The sequence below is a fragment of the Typha latifolia genome, chromosome 7 (assembly GCF_019914945.1).
Source record: "Typha latifolia isolate L0001 chromosome 7, TyphaL0001v2, whole genome shotgun sequence".
Classification (NCBI taxonomy): Eukaryota; Viridiplantae; Streptophyta; class Magnoliopsida; order Poales; family Typhaceae; genus Typha; species Typha latifolia.
Window position 1 is genome coordinate 8,670,876 of NC_133092.1, and position 25,359 is coordinate 8,696,234.

The 25,359-nt window shown below is 36.0% G+C and overlaps 1 protein-coding gene across 1 annotated transcript in view; it reads right to left on the reverse strand.

Annotated features, from left to right (window-relative positions):
- LOC140792355 (ABC transporter B family member 26, chloroplastic) overlaps positions 1 to 25,359 on the reverse strand; it is a 54,264-nt gene that overhangs the window by 23,523 nt on the left and 5,382 nt on the right. Inside the window, exons 3-10 of the mRNA XM_073143306.1 lie at positions 13,588 to 13,630; positions 13,434 to 13,478; positions 13,199 to 13,321; positions 12,999 to 13,102; positions 4,939 to 4,993; positions 4,779 to 4,849; positions 4,501 to 4,603; positions 3,340 to 3,550 (exon numbers count right to left, since the gene is read on the reverse strand). Coding sequence (XP_072999407.1) covers positions 3,340 to 3,550; positions 4,501 to 4,603; positions 4,779 to 4,849; positions 4,939 to 4,993; positions 12,999 to 13,102; positions 13,199 to 13,321; positions 13,434 to 13,478; positions 13,588 to 13,630 — 755 coding nt within the window. The remainder of the gene's footprint in view (positions 1 to 3,339; positions 3,551 to 4,500; positions 4,604 to 4,778; positions 4,850 to 4,938; positions 4,994 to 12,998; positions 13,103 to 13,198; positions 13,322 to 13,433; positions 13,479 to 13,587; positions 13,631 to 25,359) is intronic.

Consider the following 25,359-nt stretch of genomic DNA (forward strand, 5'->3'; position numbering starts at 1 on the left):
AAGGACCAAAATGCCCTTTGGCTTTAAAGGATATTAGAACCAGAATATAATTATTAATATAACCACCAGCAAAGTTTTTTTTTTTCAATGATGTCCGCATTAGTTTATAAGGTGGTTTGCAAGCTTATAAGCCCACAACAACTTACTAAGCTTTTTCTTTTTTGGAAAGATAATTGAGGATATGTGAGGGAGGATTCAAAATAGAGAAGTCATTATTACATTTGGTATGATATGAAAATGTGAAAAATGTCTTACTGATGTGGTCTAAGGACAAGAAAGTATGTCAATACAGAAAAGGATAAGATGGTACCTAGATCTATTGCTTTCTCACCATGCGCAACCCTCTAACTTCTCTCCCTTCGTCTCTCTTTTGTTGTGAATTTCATACTTCCTTTGCCCCCCATAATCTATGTGGGTTGATTTTCTTTCCCCATGGTTTGGTCGGTTATCTTTTATCTTTTCTATCTATCTATTCATGCTAATAAAAAATGGAACTTGGAGACAGATAAAGAGATTCACAGAGGCCCTATATTTTTTCCTTGGGAGTGGATACAGGTACCTCCTTATCTTTTTCTGTATCGACATGTTTTCTCATCCCTAAACCATATCAATTTGGTTCAGAGTAAGCTCAGATCTAACAGATTCACCATAAGGAAAATTTAGTTTCCAAATATCAAGACTGAGTAGATAATGATCGAATTTATCTTATGAAAGAGTTCCAAAGATGCAGATTGTGATGATTAGAGACGAGTTTTGCGTAGCAAAAGTGAATGATGGATTTGATTTTTTATTTTGGATGTATTTTATTTAAAAAATTAGATTTGATTTTAGAGTGTCTAATTTGGTTAAAGCTCCTAAAAGTCTAGGAAATTTGATTGTTGGTTTGTTTTGAGGTAGGTTTGTCAGGCTTTGATTGCTTTTTAAGTTAAAAGATTCCTAGTGTCGTTAATATTAAATTAGGAAAGATCTAAATAAGATCTCTGCATCTCTATACATAGGTGATAGAAATTCCGAGAAAAAAGATAAATGGAAATCTAATTCCCATCACTTATTTTTTAGGAAATTGAAGATCATGTAAGTAGACTAAAATTGCCTTTGTAGTTAAGAATATTAGTACCAAATCAACATGCCCATTGTTATAGTTGAGGATATTATTAAACATGGTTAGTGTTCCTTGTCCAAGTTCAAGGAAAATCCTTAGACCTGAACCAAATGCCACCTTAAAGTCTATAAAACTTTTCACATACCGTGAATGATTTCAGCATTTCAACTGTTATTTTGAGGTAGCATGAAAAAATCTACAACCTCCTGAGTACTCAAAAGGGCCATTTCCAACAAAAATAAGATTGTTTAAAGGTCACTTAGGCCCCCAAAATGCCTAGTTACATTTGCTTTTGCCATTGATGGAAAGTTTTGCTGGGATGTAGCTTGCAATCCAGAGGGAAATCAACGTAGACACAAGGGTGAAAGTTGATCACTTAATGTAGAAGAGGATTTTCCTACTTTGTAATTATTTTCCTAGTTTAATTAGGAGGGATTCATTCCAATCTGAAGACTTCGCAATAGTAGAAATAAGGTCTTATGTAGTTTGGGAGAGAAAATTTACTCTAAAGAAAAAAGCATGGACGATAATTTTCCACATAGCTCTATCATTATTCTTATCATTCTGTTGTGTAGTCAAGTGTTCCAATTTGGAGGAATTATCTTCCTCATCTCTGTTCAGATCAAGTTGATATCAAGGACAAGATTCTTCAAGCATGTGTACAGTGCAGAACCAGAGGGAATATCAACAAACAGGCAAAGAATTCTCCACAGTCCATACTAACCGAGTATACAAGAACAAGTCTAAGTCCAATTTGGATGCACAGGACAATATACAAAATACTCTCCAAACTGAATGACAGATTGTGAACCTTTGCAACCTTGAAGGGAAAGCCAGTAGCTTCTAATTTGACGACCAAAGAAGATAGAGAAGGACAATGAGGATGGCCACCAATAGAAAGAGGAAGAAGAAATACATGCCGAAGAAGACTCAACAAAGGGTAATCTAAATCTTTATCTTTTTGAAGTAAAGGACCAATAAATTTGCCCACGTACGACAGATCTATAGATCTGAAGAAGTTAGACAATTGGTTAGAAAAATTAGGGGCATACAATTTTTGAAGTAATACCAGTACTATATTTTTATTCATGTATTAATTATATTAGTTATATTTTGATAGTTTGTCGTGGTCTGTGTGGGTCCTACTAGATTAGGTAGTAGTCTAGTACAATTATTGTAGATTTAAATATAAATATATTAATATATTTATTTGGATGATAATATAAATTATTTTAAGATGGGTTATGTAGTACAGGTGTATCTGTACGTGACGGCCCCACCCGTCCTATCACATGCGCCGCACGTACCGAGTGTGAGCACGTGGGCGAGCACATGTCTGCCGGGCAAGATCATTTTATGATTGAAGCTATCTTGCTATGCCCTTATATAAGTTGAAAGTAGTTCAAGATGCTAATAAAGAAGAAATTTTGTCCCATCAGTTATGATGAATGTTAACGGATATGTTGATGTTATCTTCAACGAAAGTAGGAAGAATTTGTTCAAGTTTATACCATTGCATTTCATAAGCAAGATGTATCATGGGAAATGTCCATCGACAACATTTAGTGTTCATGAAGTACATTAGGAGTCTCCACAAAAATCCTGAAGGAGCTTAAGTTATTCAAATTGGACTCTTTTCGTATGGTAATGCTAGATAACAAATTTATGGAATCCAAACCTAAGATCTTCCCTTGAATTTCTTATTATCAACCTCTTAAAGATATGCAATACATTGTTGGTCTATTATCTAATAACATAAACTTTTGGGTCAACTAGTTATATAATAAGGTATTAGAATTTGATTTTCTAGAGGTTTTGAGTTCAAACATCGTTAAACCCCATTTAGTCTCTAGTTTCTGTTATCCTGTGTCCCACACATCCTATTATTTTTTACCAATCTACATGAACTTTATAAGGACTGGACATCCTATTATCTCTTACCTATCTACGTGCACTATATAAGGACTGGACATCCTATTATCTTTTATTTATCTAAGTTTAAGTGTATAGGGTCCACACATGAGAGGCGTTCAATGTATGATATATATTGTTGATTTATTACCTAACAAATTTAATTTTTAGGTCAACTAATTATCTAAGACTCACTAAATATGTATGGAACAAACACAAATAGAACTTAGGAAATAAAATTCCCAATGTTTCCCAGCTATTTCTTTATAATGTAAAATTCCCAATTTGTGTATGGAACAAACACAAAAGGAAGTTAAAGTTCTTGCCTTCAGATAAAAACTGCCTGCTCGGAAAGAGATCCATCAATATAAAGACTTTTTCGCTTGCTCCAACAGACTGCATTAGTGAGGACCAGTTGTCTCCGACCCACCATGTCGAATAAATCAGCCATTCGGAGTACAGTATAAACTTTGTCAGTTGTTCTGCTGTTATACAACCGGACATTATTGACATCCCTCCTATCAGCACGGCAATAACCTATAAACACTTATTTGCCAAGCAGAATAAAGTAACTTCGTTTAGAAAGATAAAATCTACTTGAAGAACTTACAGTTTAATTTCTAAAATATCTATAACAGGTTGTCAACTCAGTGTACTTTTTTCTGAGATAGACCAATGGCAAATACGCTCAAAATGCAAATAACAAGATAGTGCTGGTAAGCTATCTATGCTTAAGACTTTACATCAGCATAATGTAATTATTGACCTAGGTGAGAAGTCCACTTTAAGCATAGTATTAGTACTTTAATATCTAGATAGATGAGTATAATTATGTTGGTTCATGAGTTATGTTTACAGAGTATTACCCCTATTAACAATATAACTATGCAGAAATTCATGTATTCTTAACGGTAGTAGAAAATATAACTATGCAGAAATTCATGTATTCTTAACGGTAGTAGAAAATATAACTATGCAGAAATTCATGTTTTCATCATGGTAGTAGAAAAGAATAAAAGTAACAATCTAAGTTACATTACAATTTACTTTATTGTTAGAAATCCTAGATGTAATAATAACTGTTTATCTTACAAGTATATATACATGTTTGTTTGTAATTAAGACAATTAAATGTCATTAACATCATACAAAATGAATGTGGTAGTAACTAATTTTAAGTTTTTAAAATTAATTAAAAATGATGTTATATGTAGCTTCTTGTAAAAGTAGCACATTGCTCACATATGTTTACTAAATCCTTAAAACATGCATGCTCAAAGAAAGTAATCAAATTGCTAGGCAATATCTATTGTCTTGATCTTACATTAAATATATATTGTACAAGGAGAAATAAAAGGACAATATATCTCATGTGTACTAAAATCCATTCACATAAGTGGGGCGTATAGAAAAATATGACTTATCAAGTATCTAGAAAAATGTTTGCTAAAGAGAAAAGCTTCAAATATTCAAGTACAAAAAGAGACCTGCGTGGAATGGTAGAGAAAGTTAAAGCTTAAGCTCCAATATCCATAAGCCATGCTCTGTCGAAAGCTCAACTTATATAACTTCTCCAGCCATTTCAGGTACCTATCAAAATTGTGAGAAAGTAGTAAGTCCTGCAAGACCTTTGTATATGAGATAAGTGAAATAAATAGGCATATAAACATGACTTTACAAGATTCAAGATCAAGCAAGCATGTATAAAAAGAAACACAGAGAGAGAATGGAGAGGGGCAGAGAGAAAGAAAGACAAAACTTTTACCTTCCGAACTCTTGCATCTCAGTTCCATATATTCGGACTGTTCTAACCAAAGATAATGTCTCTTGTGCAGTCTGGTAAATTTAATGATAAATGTAAGTCAAATATAGAACAAAATCAGGAGAATGCATAGTCCGATTTACAAAATTTTAAATGATCTTACTTCATTGGCACTTGCAATAAACTCCTGTGTTAATTTGGCAGCTCTTTTTTGGTACCTATAAATTAAAAAAGGGTCAATGTTTAAATTGTCTTGCTGTCAACAAAAGGATAAAGACCAACAAGCAATAGCTCCATTGTCTAAAAACTTGACCTTTATTGGATATTCTATATTAAAAATGTAAAACTAATACATTATTAAATATTAGGGGATCACAAATCACAGAACATGTGTAACTCGATAGGGTGAATGAGAGAATTTTAACTTAGACCTATTGAGTGTGCATGTGTGTTTGCGTGTTAGTGTGGATCAGAATACATAAAAAAATATTTTCAACTTCCTGTCAGATATGAGGCCATAAGTTGTTTCTAGGTTACTAAACCCAGTCATTAATGCATGATCTATTGAGGTCATTATGTTCCTCACTGAAATCATTTTTTCCAGAGCAAATTTATTATCCCACTTTACCATAACAAGTGCAAAGCAAGCAAACTAATTAGTAGAACCTGAAAAGGACGAGTTTCAACATATTGGACCCAAGAATAACAAATGTTCTTCCATATGGTGAGTCATAGGAGTCCAATGAGCTGTCTTTAATTCTTAATTTGTCTCATGTTAAAGCAAGTGCTTTGAGAAAGAGTATTGAGCATACAATCAAGAACTTACTAAGCAAGATTAAGTGCTGCCCAGCCTGAACACCAGCAGCCCTTTACGCCTATACCGCGGAGTTTTGGATCGGCACTATATAAACCCAGAATTTTGAAAAGAAACAAAATAAAATAGTTAGATAATCCTTAGATAAGGAGATTTAATTATATCTTGTATCTCTTAAGTTTTGGATTAGGTTGAAATCTTAAGTTAATTAAACTCCCTATTTAAATAATAAAGGAGATTAGAGCCACATTGCATTAGGATTCCATCTCCTTTATCTATAAAAAGGAGGGAAAGGGCTAAGAGAAAATAAACCCTAGAGTGGAAGAAGAAAAGAATGATACAAAATTAAAAAAAATAAAAATATAAAAAGGAGGGGTTTGGGTATTGCTACATTACTTACAGAGAGAGTAAGAAGGCAGAGAAATTTCAGCCTAGTATTTGACAGAGAAGGAAGAAAGAAGAAAAAAAGCATGGAAGCTAGTTTTAGCCAATTCCGAGTTTGTATTAGCCGATACTCGATACGTATTGGGTCGGGATTGGTCAGATACAAGTCAGAGCCGACCCGTAACCGACCCAAGGACATCAATACTGATGTCCCCGTGCTCACTCAGTGACCTCCGGCAAGCCTACTCCATACATTGATCATGATAGCAATGAGCAAAGTAGGGAGGATGACGAGGAGGATAATAAAATAAAGCAGAGTAGGGAGGATGATGAGGAGGATAATAAAATAGAGCAGAGTAGGGAGGATGACGAGGAGGATAATAAAATAGAGCAGAAATATGCATAGAGAAAAGAAAAAATGGTGATAGTTTTTAAAGATCTAGATTAGTTCATATACAAGGAGAAAGAGAATATAGGGGTAGTAATTCTACACCTAGGATTCCTAGTGTTATAGCAGAGTCTAAAAATATTTGACCAATAGATACATATTTTTAGAAAAATAGATCAAAAACACATACCATTATCAAGAGGTCGGCGAGAAGCGGCAACAGCTAGTCTATGGCGAGCGGCGAAGGGTGGTGAGTAGTCTCCCTCGTCTTTTTCTCTCCCTCTCTTGCGGCACAGCTAGCACGTGCCGTGCCGTGCCATGAGGTGCCATGCTATGCCAGCCGATGGTCAGCACGACACGTGCTTGTGGCATGGCCATCCATGATCAAGACAGCTCAAAGGAAATAAAAATGCAAAAAAGCATATTGGTAAGGCATCTCTAAATTTTCTATTATAACTATATTCATTCTAATGTAGATTAGAGGTGGCAATCGGATCGGGTTAGCCGAGTTCGAGTCGGGTCGGGTTCGGGTCAGATCAAAATAGTGCTAACACAAACACAACCCGTTTATTAAACAGGTAACACGACACGACCTAGTTAACCCGTTTAATAAACAAATTATATTTTTTATACAGCCTGTTTAACTCGAGCCGATCCGTTTAACCCATTTAATAAACATGTTATATTTTTTATTCAATCCGTTTAACCCATCTATACAACCCGTTTAACTAGTTTACATCCATTTAACAAAAAATATCACATTTACACAAATCCATTAGATTTACAATATTACGGGAATATTTAGTAAAAATAAATTCAAATTGGCTCAATAGCTTCCAGTAGGATAGGCATCGCCGAAGTTGGCGAAGCGGCAACGGCAAAGGCAAGGCTCCAGGAGTTGGCTCCCATAGTGCTCCGGATCTGCCGATGAAGACGAGGCGGGAGAGGTCTGAGGCAGTCGGTGCGACCGGACGGAGGCACCGCGGCAGGCGGCAGATGGTCGCGGTAGGCGGAGACGGGGAGCGGAGACGGAGACGCGGGAGGCATAGGCGCGGGAGGCAGCAGGCAGAGAAGTGATGAATCCAACAACAGAAAAAAATTCATTTTGGGAAATGGTTGCTCCTCTATCACCCTAGGACCAAAGTTGATCCTCTATTGCAGAGCCAATGGAGCTTCTGAATTTTGAACTTTCCACCATGAATCCATGAGTAATATATGTGCTTCACATGAAGCCATCTATCCAATTCTTGCAGGGACTTACTCGCAGATGCAATTTGTTTGTTGGAGGTCATCTTCTCCGAGACCATCAGACCCTTGTAGCTCCTAATCTCTGTCTACCTCTCTTTCTGAAGCCTCTCCATTTCTTCTCTCCGTTTTTGCCAAGGAAAAGCTCTCTCCAATCTTGTTCATACTTCAAAACCTACTTATCTTGTTCATATTCAATATTGTTCAAAGACTTACTTTATCTTTCAACTGGAGCTTTCTTTTTGCCCTTTCAGCTACATTGACAACTTCTCGCTCAGCTGCAAGTAGGAACCAGCGATCATGGTTACAATCAAAGCAAGTGACCAAGCTTTAGAACTATATAGTTAACAAATCAACATCAGAGTTCAAGAAAAAGAGATCAAGTTCCACATAAAGCAACGAGAAAATGATTATCTAGTGAAAAAGACAATCAAGAAGGCACGGCGACAAGCAGAGACGCGGGAGGCAGTAGGCGCGGCGGTAGACGGTCGCCGCTGGAGAGAGAGGCGAGGCGATTTTTTTTCTTTCAAAATGCTGAGGCAGTTAGAGAAGAGGAAGTGGAGAGATTGAGATTTGAGACAGAGGGTTAGGTTAGGGTTTAAATATATATATATATATATATATATATATGGTTTGGCGGGTTGGCCCGACCCGACCCGACCCGTACACTTAAACGGGTCAAAACGGGTCAATTGTGTAAACCTGAACACGACCCGTTTATTAAATGGGTTAGGCGAGTTAACCTGTTTATGACCCGAACTAGATTATATTAAACCCAAACCCAATTAAGAGCCGAGTTATCGTGTTAGGTTATCGGATCGGGTTAAATTTTGTCACTCCTAATATAAATGATAGTTCTTATTATCACACTATAGTAGATGCTATATAATCGGTAGGATCTAGTATTCCTCCTAGTTCAAATAATATTATTTTTAAATATCTTGAATCAGAGGTAGATGAGCTTCATATATAAATTGAGACATTTAAAAGGTATTAGAATGAATTTAGTTGTACATTGATATGTAATCAGTGGATTCTACATAATATAAGAAATATAATTAATTTCTTAGCATACTCGGGCAAATTTTTAATTTACTTAGGCAGATGACTAGTGATAGAAAGATCATCAGACCCAGCGTCACTTGCCACTCATCTTTTAGCATTGAAGAGCATCATGCGGTACAAAGATAATATTATGCAAATATTTACATTACAAGAGTGATCTATAAAAATTAAGAATATGAAACTTAAAGATAAACTTTAGGTGAAACTTTGAAAATTAATGGCTCTGAAAATGTATTTTCGGATAGTATTACAATTGCCACCGCAGTATTTAAACTTATTGTCAAAATATTATGACTTATAGACAGTGACGACAGTCTGAGATGGGCTTCTTATATAAGACTATCAACATAGCAAAAAAATCAACAAAAGAATATAGGCAAAAGTTATAAGAAGTGGTGAAAAATAATTGATTCTAAATAGAAAAGACAACTATAGAGATATACACATTGCAGGTACGCATTCTTTAAATTTACTAATTTACTTTTATTTATCATTTAGAAATTTGAATGCTTATACATTTTAAATTTCTACATGATATTTTTTTAATTCAAGATTCTTATTGGGGGTTAGGAAGATAATCGGCAGGCTAGAGCCCGACATTCATAAGCAAATCCTTTGCGATAAAGAAGTGAGTATAATTCAATTAAATAATTTTATAATTCTTTGTTTCAAGTTTTAACTTTCAACATAATCAAGTTCTTATAAAATGTATAAAATAATATATTTCAAATAAAGAGATATAAATTGAAAGCTAGGCAATTCAGTACTTCTAAAATTGCTACAACTATATCTCATAATACCCCAATTGAATGGTGGTCCATTTATGGATAGAGAGACACCAAATTTGACAACAATAGTAACGAAGATTTTAAGTTAAACTATATCTTCATCATAGTGTGAAAGAAATTTGACTACTTTCTTATTAATCCACACCAAAATACACAACTAGTTGACAATGAAAATATTGAAGGAGTTAGTTTTATGTTACAACATGAGATTGAGAGAAAGAAATTTAAGAAAGAAGGCAGAAAATGAACAGCTAATTAATTTAAATCATGGTTTTGATAAAGAAGAGCCCTTGCTCCATTAAGCAGAGAAGTGGATGACAAATTATTAGATGATAGAAATAACTCATAGTTAGATGAGGTATTATTGAAGACCACAATAAAGGCATAGGCTGGAATGAGAAATTCAGCAGCGAGAGATAATAAACCTACCAGTACCAATGATAACCCTAATGATCCTAACACTACACCTGGTGGTGAGATCATCCCTTCTATATTTGCTGAAAAAAAGTCAATGAGGCATAGAGATTGAAGACAAAAATTAAAGATGTACATATATAACAGCGGCGTCATCATGAGAATGTTGTTCTCTATAATTATGATGCATTGAGTATTTATTGATGGCTTGCTTATTGAGCTGCTATACTGGTCGATAGTACACCTATTGAGCCACTGCACCATGGATGCGCGGAAGGACATAATCATACGCTCCAATTGAGAACTGTGTGGGTAGAGTTCCAAGATTTTGCAGAAGTGATCTGTTGGATTAGATCTATCGGGCGGAGCAATTTTTCACATATCTAGATATATTGGACTACCAAAAGGTATGTTGTTGGCCTCTTTCCACCTTGAGGATGTAGCAGTAAGGTGGTGCCAACTACAAGCCACTCGGAGGGCGCATTCATTTCAGACATGGGACAAGTTTGCAAACGCGTTATGCATGTATTTCAGCCCATCCGATTAAGAACATTTTCAAGCTATATTAAAAAAGCAGATGCAAAATACTTCTTATAGAGCTATTAGGAGTCCGACAAGATTAATAATCGAGTTCGTGGATGGATGGACTCGGCCCTCAAAAGTATCTTCATCTCCAGCCTCCAACTAGACATTCAAGCTGAGGTGAAGGCCACAATCTTTGCTAGAGGCTTTCTCCACTACTTGGATAATGGAAGAGAAGCTACGAGAGCTTTGGAACACGTTGCGGAGCAGCTGGATAGAACAGAAGGTGGAAGACACCCACCAGCCACCCACAGCCACTCCCGTCGTGCCTACTAGGCTGCAACAGCTAGCCGGAGTTCCCCTCACGCCGAGGCCTTTTCAAGAGGATAAAGGACCTCTGAAGACACTTATACGATGGCTAACTCCAACCCAAGTGGAAGATCAAAGGGCTAAAGGGCTATGCTTCCATTATAATGAAATGTATACACTAGGGCACAAATGTGTCCGATCGGTGGCAATGATGATGCTCATGGCAAAAACAAATAGAGATGAAGATGAAAAAACAGAGAAGGCCGAACCACCCTGGGCCAAGATGGAGTTGCGAGAGATGCCACCCCCATCGACAGCTCTACCTGAAGACCGTTTTCATGGTTTTCACTTTAGGCACAAAGTGAACGGAATCGTGGTAGATTAATGTGAACTGGTCAAGTCGGATCACATCAATTGAAATATTGGGCTCAATAGATCGAGTCTATCTATCTTATTGTCTTATCTGCTTATATGATTTAGTCAGAGTCCCAGTAGGCTAGAATTTATTTAATTAGCTAAGTCTAGTCAACTTAAGTTCTGCACAGTTTTAGAAATATATTCTGAAGATATTATTTGATGTCCCAATAATATTAAACTAGTTGAATAAAATTGATGACGTTATGATCTAAAACTTTAATATTTAAAATTTCTTCATATTTGAACTCTATCTACAACAAAACAGAGAACTAATCCAAGGAAGATAAGAAAACTTCTTTAGCTAAGTTTGTTAGCCTGTTTATTATTCAATTTAAGGTTAGCCTCTATATATATGTGGAATGCAATCCTAAATTTCGCAATCTAGGATTATTTTGCTCCAACCCTAGCCGCACCCCCTCTTTCCTCTCAATTTGGTTGTCGGCCCTTTTCTCTCCTCCCTCTTCACTAACCGCCGCTGTCTCTTTTGCCGAAACGGTCTTACTTCTAGTCTCCCTCTTCTCTCTTAATCCCTTTTTCTCTCCCTCTACTTAAATCACAATTAGACTTCTTAAACCATCACATCAAGTCAGACATTAAAAAGACTCCAAGGGTACTACCTGTTTCTATCGCAAAACCCGAGTTGTATCATGTTTGTCCTTTGAGTTCAAGATAGCTCACCCTATCACAACATTATCAAGCACTACATGCAATCTTACACTAGAGAATTTTGAGGGTTCCTCAGTAATGTAGATCTTCCTTATTTGAGTAATCAATCAACAAAGTACCATTAGGCTTAACGTTCATGTTAACAATTAGCCCTATCAATCTGCTAAGTTACTCTACATTTATAAGACAAAGTTGTCCTTCTGTAGTCAATATGATAGGCTACGGAACGTTTCCTTCAATATCTGAATTGATTGCAAGAAGCAGTCCGCGCAACCGAGGGAAAATATTCACCATATATTCTTCCGTAGTCAGAAAATTACGAAACCAAGTTGGATCGATCCGTAACTTCTTGATCTACGTTTTTTGTATTTACACCCTTCGCAGATTCGAACTGCAACTGGGACGAAAACACGATATAGTGCGAATGATGGTGGTGGTGACGAGTGGAGTGGATGTCAGGGTTATGGATGATAATGGAGATGAGGGTGGATGGTTAATATAGGTAAGGGATAAAGACGAATGGGAAGAAGTGGTCGAGATTCCAAAGAAGAGGGAGGACTCGACAGACGAGGGAGATTAGAAGTTATAAGAGACCTTGCCAACGGTAGAGATAATAGGTTGGTTAAGAAGGAGGAGGGAGATTAGGGTAGAGAGACTAGAGAGCGGATAGAGGAAGATAGAGACCAATATTCATTTATCATAATGATTTTGGCTACCATTCACACATTTATAGAGGCTAGCCAATAAGCCAAAATAATAATTATTAACTGTAATACTAGTGGACTCTCGTTGATCGCATTCAAACGGAGTCGACCGCATTCGAACGCACAAAAGACGTTCTCTGTGGATGCAAATTGATGCAGGCGTTCGCACGCAGGCATTCAAATGCGCCCGATGGCGTTCGAACACACATTTTGCGTTCTCTATTTTTGCGAACTGATGCAGGCGTTCGAACATGCCCCCTTCCATGTTCGAACGCGACCTACAGAAACTTTATTATCATGAAAATAAACAACTAATGCAATAAAAAAAGACTCTAGCAAGGTATATCACAATATTTACAGTAAATGGGTGAGATGGCAACAATACTCAATGAGATGAAATATTGTTTGTGGCTTCAATATGCCAAAGCTAAACATTTTCACTCAAGCAATAAAAAGGAGAACATCAAAGTAAGGATGTGAAATTAAGAAATAGAAGAGAAATCTCACTGTCCATAGATGAGCATAATCATTGACAAGGCAGAGCAGATCATCACAGTAGATAAAGCAAGAGGCCATGATAAGATTAGCAAATATACTAATGCACCTGTCCCCTGGAATAATGTAAGAAATAGCAATTATCATATCAATGTTGTATATAAGCATAAAGATAAAGAAACCAGATTAAGAGCGCAAATCATCTATATAACCTGAAGTATATTGCGTGATATTGTATTAAGATCATGGCCAATGACCCGAGATACTTGCTGACAGTCAGACCCAAGTCTACTAGTCAAATCACCAACTGTTTCTTCATCAAAAAAGGATATATCCTACCAATATGACTCAGTAAATTAAGAATTGTGGAAAAAAAGGATGAAATATAAGGGGAACAAATTACAAGTTTAAATATCTCTTGTCTGGAAGCAATTTTTGTAATTTGACCTGAAAAAGAAGAGCATCAAAGAGCATTTCTCTCATTCGCCTAACCTGCAAAATTTTTCCAATTCCAACTTTATCAAAACCACATCATCAAGAAACCAACTTAAATGAAAAATATAGGATTTAAAAGAAAATCAGAAAGTCCAAAAATGTTTACCAATATCATGTTGGCAATACCAAAACAGCACCCTCGCAGACCACTGGACAATACATCAGCCAATTAAGCAATGTTCTTTTATAAATACTCTTAAGAATCAAGAACTTGAAGAACTAGCATCCAAATAAGATAGTTTAGATAATTAAAGACGATCAAACATTACACCACCTTCTAGATTTAGAAGAGGGAATAGAGAACACCTGCTGTTTTATATCAGTTATCAATAGCAAACAGAATTACTATAATGTGATGGCATTTCTACTAGCATTAGTACCCAATCAATATGAACATTATAAAGATTACAATTACACCATTCAGAAAAGCATCATTAATCAATGATCTGTGAGAGAACAGTAGATTGCAGAATACTTCATGTAGCTCTTGTCAGTTTTCTGTTGAGGTGTAGACCAAAAGAAACACATAAGAAATTGCCACAAATGATGTGCCCCACAAAAGTACTTCAAGTGGAATTTCCAAACTGTAATAAATCAGATAATAGACATGCAGCCAGCAAGTCCCTAACGAGCTGCCCAGCCACTGACTAGGCATTTATTCATACCATTAAATACTTAGCTGTCAGCAGGCTTATTGATTAAGTTTGGTAAAACCCCTGCTGAAGGATAAACTGGTAAAAATCTTAGTCCTATTTAGTCCTGGATTAAATATCTAATCTACCACATAAGCAATTATAAATTTACAAACAACAAGAAGAACCAAGCCTTTAATTTCCTATTATTTTGGGTTGGCTTACCACATAAGCATTTATAGTGAAGAAGGCAAGAACGATGAATAGCAATAATTTTGCACCAGAATATAATACTTCACAAAATGATTAGTCCACGAGCACTACTCACAAAAGAAAAGAGTTTCAGAAACAAACAATTAAAAGTGCATTGAATGAGGCTCCTGCCAGTACAAAGTCTAGCAAGGCAAAGATGCCTGTGGTTACTCACCCTTATCCCTCATTGTTTGAGAGGTTCTTTCGATGATTCCAGCCCACAAAATAAGATGCATGGGATGATCTCAAGTGTCACAAACAAATAATGGGTTACAGATTTACATCATAGCAAAAGAACAAAGGTTCAGTATTTACTAATCTTGAGAGTGAAATTTTGTCCTTATTTATCTAATTTCAGTCTTACTGTATATTTTCTTATTCTTATTGTGGCCTCTCATTCTCACAGAGTTGCAGTCGACTACAAAATGGATGTAAATAAGCCAAACTTTTAAATCCAATACTGTAAGAAATGAAAATGATTTTGTTTGACTAGGATATTATTTTAAAGGGAAAATTTAAGCTTTTGAGGACCTCTTAATATCTTTCAAAAGGTTTTAGACGTATTTGGCTATTTGCCAATGAAATAGAAGTATTGGTTCTTACCAGTATTAATGGACTAGATGTAGCAACAGTGTTGCTGGCAGAGAAAGAAAACCAACAATGGGTATGCTACTGCAGACGAGTAAAATCAATATGCTGCCTCTACTCAAAAAAGGCAGCTGCAAACAGATGAGAAAACACAATTATGCTGGTTCTATTCAGTATTAACGAAAGGCATCTCAATATACTTGCATCAATCATCTGTTAATCACTTCATCTGTCAAGAAGACTCACAGAAGCAATAGTAGACTAAAAGGAAAGTTTACTGGCATGTAAACTCTTACAATAGTGTTTCCTTATTTCTGTAACAGTTGTAAATATATCGCACATTATAAATGAAAGAGATGTCTCTGCGCTGCAGTGAGACAGAGAGAAGATAATATCAAAACATTCATATGATATCAAAGTAGAAGATCTTAACTTCAAATCCCACCATGTCTATTTGGAATTAAAATGGTAACCCTTTACCCATTAATGCACCCCTTGGGAATATTAATATTTCTCAGTTCTGGACTTGAAGGGAAGTGAGAGTTTGAAGGAATAAAACAACATTCTATCAGCATAAGCTTTAGAGTAATAAGCAAGTTAAGATGGTATAGAGCTAATGACCTATTTGGGCACACAAAGGCACAACAAAAGAATATGAAAAGTAACAAATCAAAAGAATCATGAAAGCCCACTGAGATCATTCCCAACTATGTGAAATGGGAGAAGGAGAACCAATTGTTGCCTTGATGCTTTAACAGATCAATGAAACACTTTCAGCTAAAGCGTCAAGTCATATTATTGTGGTTGAAACTAGCAAATAAGCTTGGGATGTGGTAAATCAACTTAAAGCTCACCAATCTAAAATTTGTGAGTTATTCCTCCAACAAGAGCTTCAACCAATTCATAAAGGTTAAAATCACGGATTGTCATGTCGATCAGCATGCCCGCTGCTGCCGAAGTACCCGTATGTGGCACAGGGGTGCCGCCAGCACCCCTCGCCTCACCTCCTAGCAGCACTATGGTGTTGTGGAGTGGCCCATCAAGGTGATTCTTACAGCGCTGCAGTGTTGTGGAGCGGCCCATTAAGGTGATTAATGGCGATAGATGGCCTGAAAAGTTGTTTCTAGCCGAGGATAGGCGAAGGAGATGTTGATGGGAGTGATAATGGTAGTAAGATGGCTAGGGTAGAGGAAGGAAACGATCCGCATCTCTCAAGTTATCCACTTGGTTCTGATCTAACTTAAGCAGATCATCTATTACTTTAAGTTAAATCAAATAGCAAATCCATTTAGATTCACAAGCCACTCATTTCCTAATCCAGCTAGGGCAATGGGAGGGTTTAAAGAACGGGCTATGACATGGCAACAGAGCTGGTGGTTCGATGGCAGTGGCTCGGTCACAATAACCTCTACATCTCTCCTTTTACTTCTTCTCTCCCAATCTCCCCTTCTCTATTCTCACTTATCTTTTTCTCCTCTATTTCTGCAGCACAATTAACACAGGGCATGCACAGAGTACACCAGTAAGCTCAAACTTATTCGTGATTCCTTCGCAGCAAGCCAGTAATCTTGTAACACCCAGAAAAAAAAATTACACATGCTTAGTGTGGAGACTGTTATTCTTTGATAAATCATAGCTTAATATACACTATCAATATCTCATTTAGATTTTGAAGAAGAAAATGTATAGTTCTACTTGTTCTAATCTCATAATTAGGCTCTAAGGGAGCTAGCTAAACTTGAAAAGAGTCTAAGGAACTCGCAATGCTCCTAATAGTTTCAACTCATTCACTTGGTATTGACTCTTTCACTAAGGAAAAATGTAAATTCTTTTAAGTTTGAAATCACATTATTAGGTCTAAAGGAACAAGTTAAAGCATGAGAATAATTGAAGGGATGATTATGTTTCCTCAAAGAGATCATTTTATGCAAAACTAGATATTTGAATTAGTGACTAGATAAGCACTAATGATTTGATTACGGAGCTAATTGATTTTTTATGTTACATTGTTAAGAATAATTACCTAAATGAGTGTCTTTGATGCAAAACATGTTGGAGAGAGAGATGGGGGAGGAAACTAAGAGAGAAAGGAATGGGATTTCAAACATTCACTTAAAAATAGTTTCACAGCAAGGTTCTAAAAAGAGAAAAATTAAATAATCTTTCATTAGCCTCAAAAGAACATACAATGGGTGTATATATAGACCTACAATGGAATTAAGCAAAAGACACCCTACATAGGAATTAAATAAAAGACATCTCAAATAAATAAAAAATCATAACCAAATTCCTAAAGACTGTCGGCGCCTCATATGCTGGTACACACACCATTGAGTTCTATCAGTGATATCCGCATCATTTTCCCCAGGTAGGAGAGAACTCGACCCTATCAAGTGTGCTGCTCAGCTGCTCTCATACTGCTCTAAAATATCAAGGTGATGTATCTTTAAATCATGGCGATCAAGCCATGTGTCATCAGATGTAGGTCGTCTTTTTCAACATATTAGATACTGTTGGGTTCCATCTTCTCTAGTTGAAATAATCTCATCATTTAAAATTTTATCAATTTTGTCTGTTGTATTAAGTAGAATGTTAGGAAGTGAAGGTAAAGAAAGTCTCTCATAAATAGGTTCATTGGTAGGCTCACTAGCTAGTGGGTTATCTGGAATAAAATCTAAACCTTTATAAGCTACTAGATCCTCAATATTAAAAGTAGAATTGATGCCGAAATCATTTGGGAAATCTAAAACATAAGCATTATTATTAATTTTCTTGAGAATTTTAAAAGGTCCAGCACTTTGTGCATGCAACTTTTTAATAGTTCCGGGAGGGAACCATTCCGGACATATCCAGACCATCACATAGTCTCCAACATTAAATTCCTTGAATCTCCTTCTTAGATCAGCTCAAATTTTATAATTAGTATTATTTTGAGCAATTCAGTTACTAATTTCTTTATGCAAGTTATTAATATGTGATGCAAATGCAGATGCAAACTCAGACAACCTATAATAATGGGTCATAGGAATGAGATCTATTAGTTGTCTAGTTTTGTAACTATATAGTATCTTAGTTGGACTTAGACCTATTGACCTATTAATAGAATTTTATATGCAAATTCAGCAGTTGGCAGTTTTTTATCCCACTCCCTAAGATTTTTGCTAACAAGGGTCTTTAGTAGGTTCCCTAAACTCCTATTGACTACTTCCGTCTACCCGTCAGTTTGTGGGTAAAAAGCGGTTGAATATTGTAGCTTAGTTCCCATCTTCTGCTGTCGGGATTTTCAAAATTAGTTGGTGAATTTCACATCCCTATCTGATACAATATTTTTGGTAGCCTGTGCACGTGCAACCTAATGATTTCATCAAAATAGAGTTTTGCAACTCGATAGGCGTCAAAAGTTTGAGAAGAGGATATAAAGTGGGCCATCTTTGAAACTCGATCCACCACCATAAGAATGGAATCGTGCTTTCGAGTGGGTTTTGGAAGTCCAAGTACAAAGTCCATACTAACATCTTGCCAAGGACAATTAGAAATAGGTAAAGGTGTGTACAATCCCATATTTTGCGTTCGCTACTTAGCGAGTAGACATGCGTGACATCGACCAATAAGTCTCATAACACCTCTCTTAAGGCTTGGCCAAAAAAATTGATGTTTCGTAGCTTCAATAGTTTTCGTATGCCCAAAATGTCCTGCTAAACCTCCAGCATGCAATTCCCAAATTAAAAATTCCTTTAATGAGGTGTTGGGAATGCATAACTTTCGATATTTAAATAGATAGCCATCCTGCAAGATGAAACCATCTATTCTTTGAGTTATTCCGTCACTTAACAGATCATAAACTTCATGAAAATCCAGATATGATTCATATTCAATTTTGATTTTATCAAAACCTATTACTTTCACATTCATTTTTGAAAGAAGAATCATGCTACGATTCCGTGCATCAGCAGCTTTGTTGTCTGCTCCAGATTTGTGTCGTAAGGTGTATATATAATCCTAGAGAAATTCAACCCACCTGCTATGTCTAGCATTAAGCTTCTTCTGGGAGTTGATGTAGAGAAGAGCTCCATAGTCAGAGAAGATTACTAATTCTTGTGGGAGCAAATAATGTCTCCAGTGGCGAAGACATTGAATCACAGCATAGAATTCCTTACCGTAAATGGTATACCATTGTCTAGTTTCATTCAACTTCTCACTAAAGTAGGCAATCGGATGACCTTCTTGGCTCAGGATTCCTCTTATACCAATTCCAAAAGCATCACATGCAATCTCAAAAACTTTAGTAAAATCAGGGAGTCGCATGATAGGAGTTTCCACCATTTTCCTCTTGATTTCGGCGAAACCTTTGGTGGCACTTGCTGACCACTCAAATTCACCCTTCTTGAGGCATTCAATTATCGGAGCCATAATGGTACTAAACCCCCTAATGAACAGACGATAGAAAGTAGCGAGCCCATGAAAACTTCTTACATCTGTTATGGTATGGGGTTCAAGCTATTCATTAATAGCTTAGACTTTATCAAGGTCAGTAGAGACTCCTTCGAACAAAACAATGAAACCCAAGAAAACATATTTTTGTCACAAAAGGTACATTTCCTAGGTTTTGCATACAATTGCTCTTTCCTCAAGATAGCGCAGACTTGGCAAAGATAATCTATGTGTTACTCGTGAGATCAAATGTAAATAAGGATGTCATCAAAGTATACGACTAAAAATTGTCCTATAAAGGGTCGTAATACTTGGGTCATCACTCTTATAAAAATAATCGGAGTATTAGTCAAGCCATCCGTTCATATAACCCATCTTTCATTTTAAAGGCAGTTTTTCATTCATCACCGGGGCATATATGAATTTGGTGATAGTCACTTTTTAAATCTATCTTTGAAAAGATCGTGGCATCTGCCATCATGTCCAACATGTCATCCAAGCGAAGAATAGGAAAATGGTATTTTATCGTGGTTGAGTTGATCCATGAAATCTTGTAGGGATTAGGATGGGAAACCATTCTCAGGTTTAATTTAGAAATAATGGTAGAAGACACAGCATTTATATAGCTTCCACTATCCACAATTACTTTGCAATTTTTGCCTCCAATTTTTGTCAATGTGTGGAAGATGGAGCTACGCCTCCAATCATCGTTGATTTTAGGTTGAGATAGGGTACATCTGACAACATGTAATCTTGTAGAGTCTATATGCCTCAAGCATCGCAAAGTGCTTTCTTCCTCTTCATCTTCAAAATCTTCTTCTTCCTCATCTACATAGTGAACATATTCATCAAAGTCTTGTTCAGAGTCTTCTTCAAAAGGTTCCTCAATTAAGCTTATTTTCTACTGGCTTGCACAATTTGCAGCAACATACCCATAGCCTTTACACTTATAGCATTTAACCTGGAGATTAACGTTAGAAAAGTCTTTCTCAATCCGAGGATTAACCTTAGAAAAGTTTATATCATTTGCATAGGATTTCCGATTCAATCACGCTGCACCGAACTAATAGTTCATCAAAAGCCGCAACGTAATCCTTAGCTGACTTACTTCCCTAGGTAAGTCAGTTCCACTTACGGGGTCTTTCTACCCGATGTAATCGTTTATTAGTCACCCGCTGGTACCTAAGTTGAGTATCCTGAGTATCTCTAACCTATTAAGTTAAGGTACCTAGTTGACTCATAATGTCGTCGAGTTTCTTAATAAGCTCAGGATCCATATTGCTACTACTGGACTCACTAGATTCATTGAGGAGATAAGCTTTACCTTTACGTGTTGGCATATACTAATATGCAATGAATGAGTTAAATATTTATTTTATTTTATTTTATGTTTGCTAATTTAAACAGAATTAAATAGTGTTCTAGCCTAAGGGAATGCAAATGTCCACTAAATTTGATCCAAATGCAAATGTTTTGATCTAATTGATATGATATGATATGCTATGTAGATAAGAAAATCTTAAAAGTGTATTTAATTGAATTTAAATTTCTAATCAGGAGATTCAAAGACTAATGATAAGATTTGATGGTTTTTAAACAAGTCACATTTAGTAAATGCCAAGCCCTTTAAATTTCTTTCCAATAATTAATATAATGCTCATATTCTATTCAGCACAATTCAGCTCTTAATATTATGACTAAAGCATATAAGGTATCTATGTAATCTCTCCCTCACTATATGTAGACAGCGCAGAACTGATAATAAACTAGAGTTGACACTAGATAGGAATAACCCAAAAAATATCTATTACTATGGAGAAGTGTAAAAGCCAATCTAAAAACAAAAGTTGAGTTCTCACCCTCTTTCTTTTCTTTGCTCTCTGTCTTCTGATTATGGGCTAACCCGCTGATTGGTAGCAGCACAATGCTTGGGGGTGGTCAACGGTAGTGACGAGGCTGGGAGGATCAACCGTAGCGATGGAAGTAGCGCTGGTGGCGGTGGTATCGCCGGCGTCAGTGGCGGCACGACGCTAATGAAGATCCCGATGGTGGCAGCCACGGAACGGCATGGTGCTGATGTCATCAACAGCGGGCGCCAGAGTGGATGGTGCCGACGTCTACAAACAGGCGACAGTTAAGCAACTTGAAGAAGGCGATGGGAGATCGGGATTGGGTGACTATGTCGGCAGTGGAGCGATGGCATCAACGTGGCGTCAGGTGGAGTGTCGGCGTCAAGGCAACGTCTAGGCAGCGTCAGGTGGGCACTGGTGTCAAGGTGGGCACTGGTGTTAAAACTTGAAAGAAATAATAATAAATTATTTAATTGAATTATAACTTATTTATCGCAAATGATTTGTTAATGAATCGGGCTCAAGCCTGCTGATTACCTTCCTAACTTCCAACAAAACTTCACTATCAGTATTGACATTTGTAGAAAATTAAAATCTTGAATTAAGAAAATACCTTGTAGAAATTTAAAATTTGTAAGCATTCAAGTTTTTAAATATTCAAAAATAAAAGTAAATTAGTAAATTAAAACTTAGAACTTAAAAGCATGCCTATCAACAACGTGTATATCTCTATGTAGTTGTCTGTTCCATCTAGAATCAATCATCTTCCACCACTTCCTATAACTTTGGCCCATATTTTTTTTATTAATTTTTTTGCTATGTCCATTGCCTCATATAAGAAACCCATCTCAGACTTGTCATCACTGTCTACAAGTCGTAATACTTTGACAAAAGGCTCAAATACTGCGGTAGCAATTGTAATATTATCCTAAAATGCATTTTCAGGAGCCATATTTTTTAAAGTTTCATCTAAAGATTTATCTTTAGATTTCATATTCTTAATTTTTATAGACCACTCCTGTAATGTAAACATCCACATAATATCATCCTTATAGCGCATGATGCTCTCTAAGGCTAAAAAATGAGTGGCAAATCTAGTGACGCCGGGTCTGATGATCTCCCTACCACCAGTCATTTGCCTAAGTAAATTAAGAACCCAACCATGGTTATATATAAAATTTGTCAACTTTTGACCTTCATGTATAACCATGTCAATTTCAAGCTCTTTTACAATATCTTCTGACATTAGATCAATACAATGTGGAGCATATGGCATCTAATATAAATGAGATCTTTTTATCATAAGTAAATTTCCAACGGCTTTATAATTGGTCCCATTATTAGTAACCACTTAGACTATTCTTTTTTCACCGATTTCTTGTACCACATCATCCATCAAATGACAAATATAATATGCATTTTTGAAATAAGCAATAACATCCACAAGACTTAGAAATATTGTCCCCATGCCCGAGTACACTAAGAAATTAATTATATTTCTTCTATTTTATGTACTCCACTCATCACATATTAATATACAATCAAATTCATCTCAATACCGTTTAAATGTCTTAATATAAATACGAAGCTCATCTACCTCTGAGTCAAGATATGTAATAGCAATATCATTTGAACTAGGAGGCGAAACACCAGGCCCTACTGATTGTATAGCATCCACCATAGTGTGATAATAAAGATTATCAGCTACATTAAAAGATATATAGTTGTAAAAGAAAAATTTAGATATAGCCCTACCAATGTGTTTCTTTGCATTTTTAATTTCTTTGAGAGCTGTCTTAATGGAAATCTGTGTATGACCCCTTTTTTTCTAAAGATATGTATCCATTGGTTCAATATTTTCAAACTCTGCTATAACACCAGGAGTCCTAGAGGTAGAACTGTTGCCCTCATATTCTCTCTCCCTGTATATTAACTAATCTAGATCTCTGAAAGTTACCACCAGTACTTCTTCTTATCTCTTCCTCTCTTCTATGCATATTTTTGCTCTCTTTCATTGCCCTCCTCATCTGTCGCTCCTCTTCATCCTCCCCACTCTGTTCATTGCTATCATCATCAATGTGTACAGGATTATGCATCAATTCTTCACAAACCATTGACTCTCTCTGTTGTGTAAATTATTTATCATTCTTTTTGCCAAGTAGATGACCCAACATCTATTTTCTAAATTCCAAGGAACTGGAGTGCAAGCTGTTACATTTTTTTTTCTTCCAGCTAAATATTCTTTCAAACGGCTGACACCACCACTCATTTTCTTTCCACACTAGTTGTATTTAATACGTTTTTTATCTTGCCCAATAGTGCTGTAATGTTGCCACCCAATGTCGATATCATATAACTTCTCTTTTGGAGTCATTGATATTTTAACTCTATAACTAAAAAACATAAACAAAAATCAAAATAAAATATAACATAATTTAAAATTTATGAAAATAAAACCCTCTCGATGTTTTTTCTGTGATGAAACAGCAACAGGTGCTCAATTAAAAAAAACGAGAAAAAAAAGAATTAGAAACTGAAAAAAAAGAAACTCACCCAAGGTTGCCGGAGGTCGAGGTCGTCAGATCTTCGTTGGAGAACGTCGCCGAAGGTTGAGGTCACTGGAGATCTACTCAGTCGCCGGTGAGAAAGAGACCAGTGAAAAAGAGAGAAAGAAAGAAAGGAGAGAGAGAGAGAGAGAGAAGGGAGAAAGAGAGGTAAGTGGGTGGGCCCCCATGGTTTCGACTGTTTCGGCCGAAACTGAGAACCTTGCAATTAACTTTTAGAATCTTACATGGTGATTCCGCTACGATAATGGATTCCTTTTGTACCTCATCGACGGTAATCTCCTCACTCATCGTGCATCGGACTTTTTGGCGTTCCGATGTTCGTGGAACGATTGGTCGTGCGAAAAACAAATGTAAGGCGGCATAGAATCTTCGCTTTGATACCAAAATGATGCAAAACGTGAAGAGATAAGGGAGGAAACTAAGGGAGAAAGGAATAGGGTTTCACACCTTCACCCTAAAAATAGTTTCACACTAAGGTTCTCAAAAAAGCAAAGCCAAATAATCTTTCATTAGCCTCAAAAGAAAATACAATCATTGGCCGTGCCAGTGGCACGTGCCGTGCCGTGCCACCATCGGCACGGCATGTGCCGGTCGGCACGGGGCGTGCCGAGCGGCACGCCTCGGCACACCCCGCCATGCCAGTGGCACACCCCTGTGCGTATTTAAAATACTTTTAATAAACTTTTTAGGATATTTAAAGATGTTTTTCAATTTTCCATATATCAATTTTTAGTTTTTAGTTGAAATATATATATTAAAAGTTTAAAACCTATATTATAATGTTTTATCTTTAGATTATTTTTATAAATGACATATTTATTAAATATAAAGTAATAGTTAAATATAAATATTATTTAACACATACTATGATTAAAGATATTCACTAAAACTAATATTAATGATTGAACACTTCATAATATAATTGAACACATAATATTAATTGATAATAGTTTAATAATTAAAATTAATATCTAGCTAAATATAAAATGATGAAGAGAATCAAATATTTATTTGTCAGCATAAGAATAACACAAGAATTTTGCATTAAATACTGCCAATATATTTTAAAAAAACTCATTCACTGATAGTATTGCTCGTTATAATATTTTACATAGCCTTCGTACAAATAGAAATTTTATAATTCTCCTATAATATGATATGATATGAATATTGAACATGCACGGGAATAAACGGCACCGACATAGGCACAGACACACCATAAGCATATGTAGATAGTAGATATAGAGTATAATAATGGTGTTCTAGCTATAGTGAGTGTGATTGATATGATGGTAATTATGATGAACTTATATCATTCTGTGGGTACACCTCTCCTAATGTTCTGCTAACTACAAACTCAAGTCCTCTGTAAAAAGAATCTCTGAAAATATTGTGTAATAGAGACGTATGTCTCATCTCTATTATCACTGCTACCAAACTGAGTTTTATTATTATCACTATCACCATCATCATCATTATCATTAATTTCATCTAAGCCTTCTAAATGATCAATTGATCAGTTAATTTGATAATGACTGATGAAAAGAGAAAAAAAAAT